This window comes from Arachis duranensis, chromosome 1 (genome assembly GCF_000817695.3).
Source record: "Arachis duranensis cultivar V14167 chromosome 1, aradu.V14167.gnm2.J7QH, whole genome shotgun sequence".
In the NCBI taxonomy this organism is placed as follows: Eukaryota; Viridiplantae; Streptophyta; class Magnoliopsida; order Fabales; family Fabaceae; genus Arachis; species Arachis duranensis.
In genome coordinates, this window is record NC_029772.3 from 93,478,675 (window position 1) to 93,491,256 (window position 12,582).

Below are 12,582 nucleotides of genomic sequence, written 5' to 3' on the forward strand. Positions count from 1 at the left end.
ATAAATTTTATTAAAATAATATATATATATATATATATATAGAGAGAGAGAGAGAGAGAGAGAGAGATAAATACATTTGGACACTTTAGTACAAACTTTATTCTTTGATTGTATGAAGACGCTATGCGTATCTACACCGAGACCAACCATTGCTGTCAACTCGTTGACTAATGGACATCTAATCTAAATTGAGAAACCTTTTGCAACTCTTTATACACGCCATAAAATTCTTCTCCAAGAATTAAACTCACATACGTTTATGTGTGTAGAGGTAAAGGAATAAAACTTTTGTGTTTTATTCTCATCTATTTTCTCTACTCTTGGCATACATATATATAGTATCAGATTTGTTACTGATTTTAAATTTGAATCTCAATTCAAATTTGAATCATATCTTAAAATTCTAAATCTGAATCCTTCAACTTTAAACTTGAATCTTTTAAATTTATAAATCATATCATAATTTAATTTGAAGCAGAATCAGTTAGAATCTCATTCAATATATAATTCAAATTTAGAAATAGAATAACTAATTATTCTCAAATCTCATTTATTTAATATTCTCAATTATTATACTATATTATTATATTCTTGGTGCTAATAAATAATATAATAATATTTCATTTGAATTAATATAATTATTTTTTTCTCAAATCAAAATAATAATTAAATAATTCTACAGCAAATATTAGAACATTCGTTAGTGTGTGACCCCATAGATTCAATACTAAGCAGGTAGTAAATTAGTCATACTAAATTTACTAATCAAGGTTGGCGTCTAACAACACTCTTTAACGACCCGATAGTATGAAATAATATATTTTTACTAAGAACTTGAGAAGAACAAAGTATAATTCCGTCCATCTTTCTAGCTCTTGGTTAACTCTTAGAGTATGGTTTAATTGTCAAACTCTAACTTGTTACCGTTATTATAATGAACTGTGAATGAATGACCTAAGAAACTCATTTCTTCATTCATTCAATCCCCTTGACCAAGGTTTTATTCATCTCAGTCATCATAATCATAGAGCTCAATCTCTTTATCGAGAGTTGACGGATTCCTTATTGACTAATCATTGATTTTCAAGTATTTAAATCATATCCAATATCCATTCAACTATTAGGTGTCCGGAATCAAACTATAATAAATATATTGTTAATTACTATGATAATCAGCAGGTCAAAGGAAACTCTATTATCATGTTCATTTTGAGAATATTCTATTGATAAATATGCATTATAACTATTAGGAATTTTCAAAGTGAGTCAGTTCAATGGTCATATCTCTATATGCACCATATATATATAATTTAATAAAATATTTATTAATACCCTTTTAATAATTCTGTGATCAAGAATAATTTAGATTAAATAATAAAATATTTATTTCTTAATATTATGATCACTATCATAATGATAAAACACTAAATTTAATCAAAGACCTTATTATATTAACATTTTAATATAATAACAATACCAAATTATTTAACACATAATTAATTGAATTGTGGTCATACTACTTATTCCCAACACTACCCTAATGTTCAATCCTAGTAGTTTGATTCATATATATGTTATTGTTATTAAACATGTAATATATACTATGTTATGTTAAAATTAGAATGGAAACGAACACAGTGAGTAATATCTCATTGACTTATTGGTCTTGATAAGTATTGGGACGTATAACTCCTCAAAATGTTTATTTCTTATCTTGTATTACACCAATCATTTGATATATAATCTAGAATATAAATGGTCCACCTAGCTAGGAGCTCTTAATGCTTCGAGTACACAATTACAAACATTTTAATATCATATCACGTATGTTACACATACATGACATATTCGTGGCAGAAACATAGTTTTTGATTGCGGATGGCGGCTCATGGCGGTGAGCCAAAAATTCGCCATAAAGTTATAGCGGATGGCGTTGCGAAAAATAGCGGAAATGGCGGATTACCTAAAATACACATATATGTACAAAAAAAACATGCAGAAAAATTGCAAATATAATAAACTATAAAATCTATCTATATAAGCAACTTTCTAGTCATAAAACATCTAATTAATATAGCAAATATAGTAGCAAATTCAGCAAATAAATATAACATCAAGTTCAAATCATAACTCAAAAGTCATAAGCAAGCCATAAAATAGAAGACATAAAACATAAAAACTATAAACCATCTACATTCTATTTATAGCTCTCATCAAATTCATCCAAATTAACACGATTATTATCGTGTCCCTCTACCCCCTCATCATCCTCTGATTCAGTATCATTGAATTGAATCTCCTCTTCTTGTTCTTCTTCATTTTCAGAATCCTCTTCATCTTCAAAATCTGGTTCTTCTTCCTCTTCCACAATTACTGCTTTTCCTTTTCCTTTTTTTGAAGCCTTAGACCTTTAAGGTTGTACCTCTCGATGAGTTGTTGGTTATACTTTATGAAGACCAAGCTCTCCATCCTTTCATGATCAAGCCTATTTCTTTTCTTAGTATGAATATGCTCAAATATACTCCAATTGCGTTCACATCCAGAAGCACTACAAGTCAAGCTCAAGATCTTGATAGCAAGGTCTCGCATGTTTGGAGTTTCATGCCCATATGTCCGCCACCAAAATGCTATAAAATTAAAATAAATTTGTCTAAGCCTTTAATCGAACTAAATTTATAAAGTTTTTTAAAATTTATAACAATCTTACCGGGTGAAATCTTTTTCCTCTGATATTTTGCAAAGGATGATCCAAAAAGTTCATAGCCGGCCTTATATAGTGCTTGCTCCTCCAATATCTTCTCTTGCACAGCTACACTTGGCACCAATCTAGTGATGCACTCAAACCATCCCTTTGTAACTTCTAAATCCAATTCAATGCGAGGATTATCATAAAACAAATCCGGATTCAGAAAATGACCAGCTGCATGCAACGGACGATGAAGTTGGCAATTCCATCTGTTGTCAACGATTTTAAAAACTTCAGAATATTTGCTCACATCATTAGAAAATGTTTTCATGATGCATTCCTTTGCCTTCTCCATTGCTTCATATATATAACCCATTGGCGGCTTCTTCTCCCCATCAACAAGTTGAAGCACCCGAACAAAAGGCCCCATGATCTTAAGGGTGTACTTGACATGATTCCAAAAACAGGGCCTAATAACAATCTTTGTTGCCTCCCTCCCTTTTGCCTCCCTTGACAACTTATTCCTTACCCAATCATCCGAAGTGAACATTCTTCTTAGATTTCCTTTCTCCTCATAAAGCCTTTCCAAAGAGAGAAATGAAGTGGCAAATCGGGTGACTGCATGCCTCACCAATTCCTTGCCATTTGTGAATTGTCTCAACATAGATAAAGTGCTAGAGTGGCTATAAGTGAAGCTAACCAAAGAAATGGCACTTTTTATGGTTTTTTGGATTAACGGTAACTTCTCAATGTCTTCAAGCATCAAATCCAAACAATGGGCAGCACACGGGGTCCAAAACAAATTCGGTCTTTTCTCCATCAGCAACTTACCGGCTAGAACATAGTTGCTCCCGTTGTCAGTTACAACTTGAACAACATTTTGCTCCCCAATTTCCTCAACAATACCATCAAGAAGCTCAAACATTTTTTCACCCGTCTTCACATAATCAGAGGCATCAATAGACTTCAAAAACATTGTCCCAGCAGGAGAGTTTACAAGAAAATTGATAATGCTCCGTTGTCTCTTATCCGTCCAAGCATCTGACATAATAGAGCAGCCATACTTTTCCCATTGTTCCTTATGACCCTTCAACAAGTCTTTGGTGTATTCTAATTCTTCATTAAGGAGTGGCACCCTTAGAGCATGATAAGTGGGAGCAGGTAAATTAGGACCAAAGCTTCCAACAGCCCACAACATTTCTTGAAAACTCTTCAACCTCACTGGATTCAATGGAATCCCAGCTTGGTAGAACCACCGGGCTATGTATCGATGAACTCTACGAACCGCTTCCTTATTACATGCTTCCTTGATATTCTGTTGCCTCAATTTCTCCTTTTTGTTTCTTGCAGTGGCACTTTCGGGTCTTTTCATAAACAAGTCCATTGGACCTCTCATAGAACTTGCCCCCCCTCTAGCTGCTGCCATTGGAGTTGGATTTGGAATTTCATCAATTCCTTGAGCATCTTCCTCTGACAATCCAAAGCCCAAACTATCTAAATCAAGCTCCCTAGCATTGACACTATGTTCCTCAGTGCTTGCCGGCGTAGAACTTTGTCTTCCTCGATTTTTTTTTGGTTGTAGAACTCCCATAATTCAGCAATAACATCCTTTGGGACCATTTTACATCCAGCAACATTCCCAGGCTTAATCATTAAGTGCTCCTTTGCCCGTGTAATTCCTCCTCTCGTAATTTTTCCACAAAAATTACATATGGTGTCATTGGTATTTCCCTCTTCTACAGCAGTAACATATTTCCACCCTGGATCAATCCTACTGGCACGGACAGCAGCTGCAGGACGAGCAGCAGTTCCAGCAACATGGCCAGCAGAGGCAGAGGCAGGGGCAGGGGTAGGAACAGGGGTAGAGGCAGGGGCTGGTCTAGAAGTTGACATGATGAACTGAGCTGAAAGGAAAAAAAATTGGAGGAAGAGAAGTTTATGAGGGAAGAGAAGGAGAAGGAGACAGGGAAGTGGGTGAACTGATTCACTGAATGAAAAAAAAAAGAAACGGTACTTCTACAAACCAGAAAAAAGAGGGAATTGTGGTGATGAACGGCGGTGACCACCACCGGCGACGGGCGGCGACGGACGGCGACGGGCAGTGGCTCAGCGGTGATTGGAGGCAGAGAGAAGAGAGAAAGAGAACAGAGAAAGAGCCGTTTTGGAGGTTGAAGGCTCGTTTTTGAACTGCAGCTACTGAAGGTGGGTTACACTTTCATTTAGGGTTTTGCAAAATTACCCAATTACCCCCGATTTTTTTAAAAAACCCGAAAAAATCCGCCTTTTTCGCCATTCTCCATGGCGGACCGCCATTGCGGCGCCTTTTGCCCCGCCGTGATAAGCACGTTGCGGTGGCCTACATATGGCGGTGAGGTCAAATCCCGCCACGCCATTCCGCCATGGCGCCGCCATGGCCGCAATTTTAAAACACTGTATCTGATATGTGGTTTATTGATATAGTGAAGTTTTGTGAACTGGCAGAAACTAACATATCAGCTACAAACATCGAATGGATTCTAGCAGAATTAATCAACAACTGACATATGATGGAAAAAACAAGAAACGAAATCGATTTAGTAATTGCGAATAATAGATTAATACAAAAGTCAAATCTCGCTAATCTTCCTTATTTACAAGTCATAGTAAAAGAAACACTAAGACTTCACCCTGTACTTCCACTTATAGCAAGACAATCAACCTTTGAGATATCTATTAATGTTTGTGGCTATTAAAAAACATGGTCTAAAGTAGTAAAATCCATATTCATTGGCTACTGTTTTGGGTTTTAAGCCATGCTTTTTATAGCGGTCACTTATTCTGATGTGACCGTCAAATTCTCTATGGCCATTCTTTTTGAAATTTATTGTGGTGCTATATTGTTGAAGTTGCTTCTAAAAGCCAAAAGCGTAGCATATAATGTAAACTTTGGACTATGTTCATAAAGTAAGGTGATTTTCTTATACATAAGGCCACACTTAAAAAGTACACCTTATTAAAACGGACAACGCTTTCTAAATGTTTTTTTTTTTCGCCACATTTAAATACACAAAATAATTTTCAACAATTACAGAATCCTCTTTCGTTAGTTACCAACAGTAACGGTTGAAGTGGAATGTTAACTTACACATGTGGTCGTTAAGTGTCTATATGTGCGAGTCTAACAAATTAATCCCTAGAGTGAAGTATAAAATAATCTCCAAAAAATTTAAAAAATCTTAAAACAGTCATTGAAATTTTTAAAAATTCCAACATAATCTCTTTGAATGTTTTTAATGTTTTTTCAAAAGTCATCGTCTTATAATATTGTTATTAATTAGAATAATAAAATATATTTTAAAAAATACAATAAATAATACAAAAATATAATAAAAAATAAATTTATTTACTAACATTAAAATATCATAAGAAATAACATTATTTGATCATTAACCTATGATACCTACATCGAGACGATGTAGAAACTATAATAATAACAATTAAATTTGAGAGGTAGTTGCATTATGACAGCTATATTTATAGGAGGCCACTCAGATAAAGACGCCTAAAACGTCTTTTTTTAAAGATGTTTTCATATTGTATTTTAATTGGTTTTTGTATAATTTATTCGGTGTTCCTCATCACATATTATTAAATTTTTCAAAAGATTTTCTTTCCAAAAATAATAAAAAACATTTAATTTGGACTAAAACAAAAAAGGTAATAGATTAACTATTAGATTTTTTTTAAAAGATTATTTACATAAAAAAAATATATCACATTCATCAAAATATATTTTAATTTTTTTTATTTTTAATATAAGCATTAGAAATAAATAAATTTTTTTTAACTAAATGTAGTGTAACAAAATATATATAATATTAATTAGTTCTTAAAAAATTCTAAAAAAATAGTTTCTTTCATTTTAGTAAAATAACTATTTATTAAAGTAGACAAATTAATTATTTTCTTCTGATATACAGTTTTTTTAAGACATAAAAGTAATTAATTATGACATTGGTTAAGATAATTAAAGTCACTATTTCATTAAATTTTTAATTTAAAGAAAAATTCTAGTTAATTTTGGTATAGAAATTTCGAATTTGAAAACATTGATAAAAATTAGGGTAAAAAACGTAAATAAGCCAAGGGAGCTGAGAAATTACGCAAATCCGCCAAACTGAAAATTGCTTCATGAATGAGTCAAAGCACATTATTATATAATTCGAACCAGGTTGGTTCAAACTAACAAAACACATAATTCGAACCAAGGTAGCTCGAATATTGATGGAACAAGTGATGCATGTAATTCGAACCTTGTTGGTTCAAACTAGGATTGAGAGTAATTCGAACTAGGTGAGTTCGAATTACACGTTTGGACGCTTCAGCAAGTAATTCGAACCTAGTTAGTTCGAATTAGTCAAAGTTTGCCAAGAATAGTATGCTGTTAAAAAATTAATAATTTATTAAAAAAAATTTATTAAAAAAATTAATAATTTAAAAATTAAAAAAATATATTTTATTCTATACAAAATAATTAAAAAATATATTTTATTCTATACAAAATAATTTTAAAAAATAGCTTAAAAGATGTTATAAGTATTATAAAAGTTTGTAATATTCTAGTGATTTAGGTAAATACATGATAAAAATATTTTTTCTTTAAGATCTAAATTATTATTGACTATGTAGAGTATTTCTTTAATGTCCTAAGTCATTAGGATATTACAAATTTTTACGAATTTGTAATATATGGTGATTCGAATCACCATATAATTTAGGAGTACTATAAAAATTTGTAATATATGGTTGACTTAGGTCATTATAGAAATACTCTACATAGTCAATTATTTTGCATAGAATAAAATATTTGTTTTGTGGTATAATTTAAATAAATTTATTAAAAAATATTCAAGATAAATTTTTAATAAAATTATTTAAATTATATGGTGAGATATTACATGATTCGAATTACGCATGTGAAACTTTGAATCACTCTGATTCAAATTATATGGTGAGCAATTCGAATTCTATATAATACTCTTCTGCCCATTCTTAATAGCTAATGAATATTTTTTAATAAATTTATTTAAATTATATCACAAAAAAATATTTTATTCTATGCAAAATCATTTAAAAAATGGCTTAAAAAATTTCAGAAGTACTATAAAAATATGGCATGTCCTAATGACTTAGGACATTAAAGAAATACTCCACATAATCACTAATAATTTAGAAATTAAAGAAAAAATATTTTTATCATGTATTTACCTAAATCACTAGAATATTACAAACTTTTATAGTACTCATAACATCCTTTTGGTCATTTTTTTAAGTTGTTTTGTATAGAATAAAATATATTTTTTAATTGCATTTTTTTAAATTATTTTGTATAGAATAAAATATATTTTTTAATTATTTTGTATGGAATAAAATATTTTCTTCCATTTCTAAATTATTATTGACTATGTAGAATATTTTATTTAAAATTTGAGTACATTCATGTATTTACCTAAGTTATTAGAACATTACAAATTTTTATAGTACTCCTAACATTTTTAAGCCATTTTTTTTAAATTGTTTTGCATAGGATAAAATATTATTTGTAGTATAATTTAAAAAAATTATTAAAAAAATTTATTAAAAAATATTCATGAGCTATTAAAAATGGACAGAAAAGTATTGTATGGAATTCGAATTGATAGCTCATTAATATTTTAAAAAAGTCTCATAATTAAATATTTTGTTAGCTTTTTTTAATGCATGAAATAAAATATATATTTTTAAATTTTAAATTATTATTNCGTATGAAATAAAATATATATATTTTTTTAATTTTAAATTATTAATTTTTTTTAATAAAATTTTTAACAGCATAGTTAGAATTACTATTCGAGGCAAACTTTGACTAATTCGAACCAACTAGGTTCGAATTACTTGCTGAAGCGTTCAAACGTGTAATTTGAACTCACCTAATTCGAATTACTCTCAATCCTAGTTCGAACCAACTAGGTTCGAATTACATGCATCACTTGTTCCATCAATATTCGAGCTACCTTGGTTCGAATTATGTGTTTTGTTAGTTCGAACCAACCTGGTTCGAATTATATAGTAATGTGATTTGGCTCATTCGTGAAGCAATTTCCAATTTGGTGGATTTGCGTAATTTCTCAACTCCCTTGGCTTATTTATGTTTTTTACCCTAAAAATTATGTTGAATTTTGATTTATTTGATTCTCATTTAAATTAATCACTACATAAGTTAAAGTTCTGTTTTGAAGTTATATTCGAGTTTTAATCTGATTTGTAAAGTTTTAATTTACTTAGTTTGATTTTTTAACTTAGGTATCTGTGACTCATATTAGGGTTTTAAGTGTTTAGTTGAAAAAAAATAAGGTAAAAAAAATTTCAATTGTCACATCAAATAGTCGCTAGAATGTATAATGTAGCAGTCGTTAGTCCATCTCAGCATGTCGTTAACGATTTTGTGAGACAGTGACAAAAATAAGATTAGGGACCAATGTGAATCATAACTATTAAGTTGGGAGACTAAATTGAGTAACTCAAAATTTTTGAAATTAGATTGAAACATAGCTGTTAGAACCGAACCAGTGATCGAACCGGTCAAACTACTAGTTTACTGGTTTATTGGTTCAACCGATAAATCACTGGTTGAACCGATAAAATCGGTCTCACGTAAATATAAAATATAAAATAGTTAAAAACTTAAAATTAAAATTTGAAATACATATCTTCACTAACATTTTATGAAGAATCAAATCTCAACTTCTAAAAATAACTAATATAAAAAAACCATAAAATTTTAATACTACAATAGTATCTTATTTTGACAAAATAAAAAAATAATTAATTCACAAAGCCTATCATCTAACTATAATATCAGTAGATTTTAATACTAACATCAAAACAAATAACCTTAATCACAATACTAGCAATAAAATAGATCAAGTAAATTAATAAATTTTTAGTGAAATTTATATTTATATTAATAATGGTATATAATTAAAATATAATTAATTTTAAAAATAGAAAAAAACAAAAATTAAATTAAATTAGATATTTATGTATACTATATAATATTTATCCGTATCTGATTTTTAATTTGAGGATATGATCTGATCTGTAAGATGATCAGATTGGATCGAATCGGATCCACACTCTAATTAGATAGAAGTAAATATGATTAAAAAAGTAAACAAAAAAATTATTGACTTTTTTTATAAAAATAAATTTTTTTAATATTTTTTATTTTATGGATATATTTGATACATGATCCAAACATAAAAAGTGCGAATATCGAATTTGATCTAATAAGTTTAGTGTTGATTTGATCGAAATTTTAGTCATATTCTATTTGTAAACACCCCTAGCAATAATAACTAAAAAATTATAATGATTATATTTGTAACTAAGAGGAGGTGAAAAAAAAAGTACTAAATACAAGAACATTTAATCAAATATTAAAAGAAAATTTTACTTTAAAACAGTTGGACTTTTTTTGGTCATATATATATATATATATATAATGTAATAATAATAATATGATAATTGTTTTATATATCACACAAATATAAACATTTTTTTTCTATGATTTTAAGAAAGGTTTTGTAAGTCCCTAACTTTGTTATCGATTTTTGTAGTGTTAGCCCTCATATTATCAATTTGATTCATATATAATTCGGATGATAAATTATTTGGTGACGTGCTTCCTTTTTTACTGTGATATACTTGTTTATTATTCTTATTATTATTATTATTATTATTATTATTATTATTATTATTATTATTATGTACATTAAAAAATAGCAAGCCAAATTATTGCCATAACATAATAGAAGTATGGAAGTTTATCATTTTTCTCTAATGGAGGAAACAAAATTCTTTTTAATAGTTTATTTAACGTTTAGTAGAATAAAAATAAATTTTATTAGAATAAATTTTAGTACGAGTTTAATATTTTTATTCATCATAAAATATTTATAGAATTACTTGTAGATAAATTTTAGAAAAAATAAAAAACCATGATTTTTAGTTTTATTTTTTAATTTTACCATATATAATTATTCAATTATTTTTTAATCATATATAAATAAATTAGGGCAAGTTACTTAAATAAATAGAATAGAGAAAACGTTTACCCAAATGTGCAAAACTGATTCTTGTTATCTGTATGTGCAAAAAGCCATTTCTATGTAATCCGTGGCAACCCACCACGGTTTCAAAACCTGCATAAACCGTGGCAGGTCCTAGCGGATTATGGCCAAAAGATAAATCGTGGTAGGTCACCACGGTTTACTAAGGAGAGATGGCGTGCATAAACCGTGGAGAGTCACCACGGTTTATGAAGAAACTTGTTTGCACATAAAACCTTGTGGGTCACCACGGTTTATGTGTGGTAAATAATGGTCAGAAAACCTTGTTAATTTTATGTCCAAGGGATGTAACTTATTTTTTATTTTTTTTATTATTCTTGTTAATTTTTTATAATTATATTTTTTATTATTATATTTTTCATTTCAAATTTTTTTAATGAAAAAAATGAGAATAAATTAGATTTTCATAATTTGTTCTAATTTATCACCAAGCAGAATGACAAGAATACAAAATTTTGTGTCTCTATCCATCAATGTCTTGTCCTGTCCTATTTTCAGTGTCTTATCCTATTTTGTTGTTGAAAACAAAGGCAGCCTAATAAATACACACTATATAGTACATTTTATAAAGAAAAAAAAATCATCTATTTCTATTGAATATTTATAATAAAATTTTTTCGTTCTCTTTATGTATTATTGACTAATATATACTATAAAATTTGTACATGTATTATCAATTAGTTTTTCATTATGTTTATCCCTATTTTTCATTTTACACTATATTTAAATATTTATTATACTATAAAAAATATTAATGAACATAATAAAATAATTACTTATTAATATTTTTTAGAGTACTCATTAATATTCTTATAATATAATAAATATTTTTTATTTTAAATTTAACAAATACTAATGTATCAATATACACTTATATGTGAATTTATTAAATCTATATAAAAGATTTAATCAATAAGCATGTTAATGAATATTAATATACCAATATTAACAAGTAATTATTTTATTGTACTCATTAATATGTTATAGTGTAATAAATCTTTATTTTATAAATGAAAAAATAAAGATGAATATAATGAGAGAGGTCACCTTAAGCTTAAACGAACTTTTGAGTAGTTTTTATAAGTTCGCCTAAGATTTTGAAAACTTCATAAAAACTCAAAATAAAAAATAAAAACACAGATTCCAAACATTAATGTTAGTGTAATTTATTTTTAAAAATATTTTTTTATTTTATAATAGAAAAAAAATCCAAAAATTTCATGGTGTTTATTATTGGAGTCTAATTTTTTTCTAATTTATTTTACATAACAAATTTTAAATATTTTAAATTTATTAAATTTCATCATTTTAAATTAAATATTAATTTTTTATTTTTTAGTAAATAGACATCAATTTTTTAAGCACTATAAAAATCATTTTCTTAGTATTATCTGATTTTTTTTATTGTACTCTTTCTATTATAAAAAGCTGTTGTTGATAAGACATAATTTAAGATTCTGCTAATAAATTTATTGTGCTAATAAATTCATTTTCTATTGGACATAAAATTAACAAGGTTTGCCATTATTTACCACACATAAACCGTGGTGACCCACAAGGTTTTATGTGCAAACAAGTTTCTTCATAAACCGTGGTGACTCTCCACGGTTTATGCACGCCATCTCTCCTTAGTAAACCGTGGTGACCTACCACGGTTTACACTCTATATCTTTTGGCCATAATCCGCTAGGACCTACCACGGTTTATGCACGTTTTGAAACCGTGGTGGGTTGCCACGGATTACAT

At 28.4% G+C, this 12,582-nt stretch overlaps 1 protein-coding gene across 1 annotated transcript in view; it reads right to left on the reverse strand.

Moving 5' to 3' along the window:
- The window catches only part of LOC107463415 (uncharacterized), a 7,542-nt gene extending 2,756 nt beyond the window's left edge, over positions 1-4,786 (reverse strand). Inside the window, exons 1-3 of the mRNA XM_021133136.2 lie at positions 4,711-4,786; positions 2,708-4,590; positions 2,409-2,627 (exon numbers count right to left, since the gene is read on the reverse strand). Of these exons, the coding sequence (XP_020988795.2) occupies positions 2,409-2,627; positions 2,708-4,277 (1,789 nt within the window). The 5' untranslated portion in view covers positions 4,278-4,590; positions 4,711-4,786. The remainder of the gene's footprint in view (positions 1-2,408; positions 2,628-2,707; positions 4,591-4,710) is intronic.
- Positions 4,787-12,582: the final 7,796 nt, after the last annotated feature.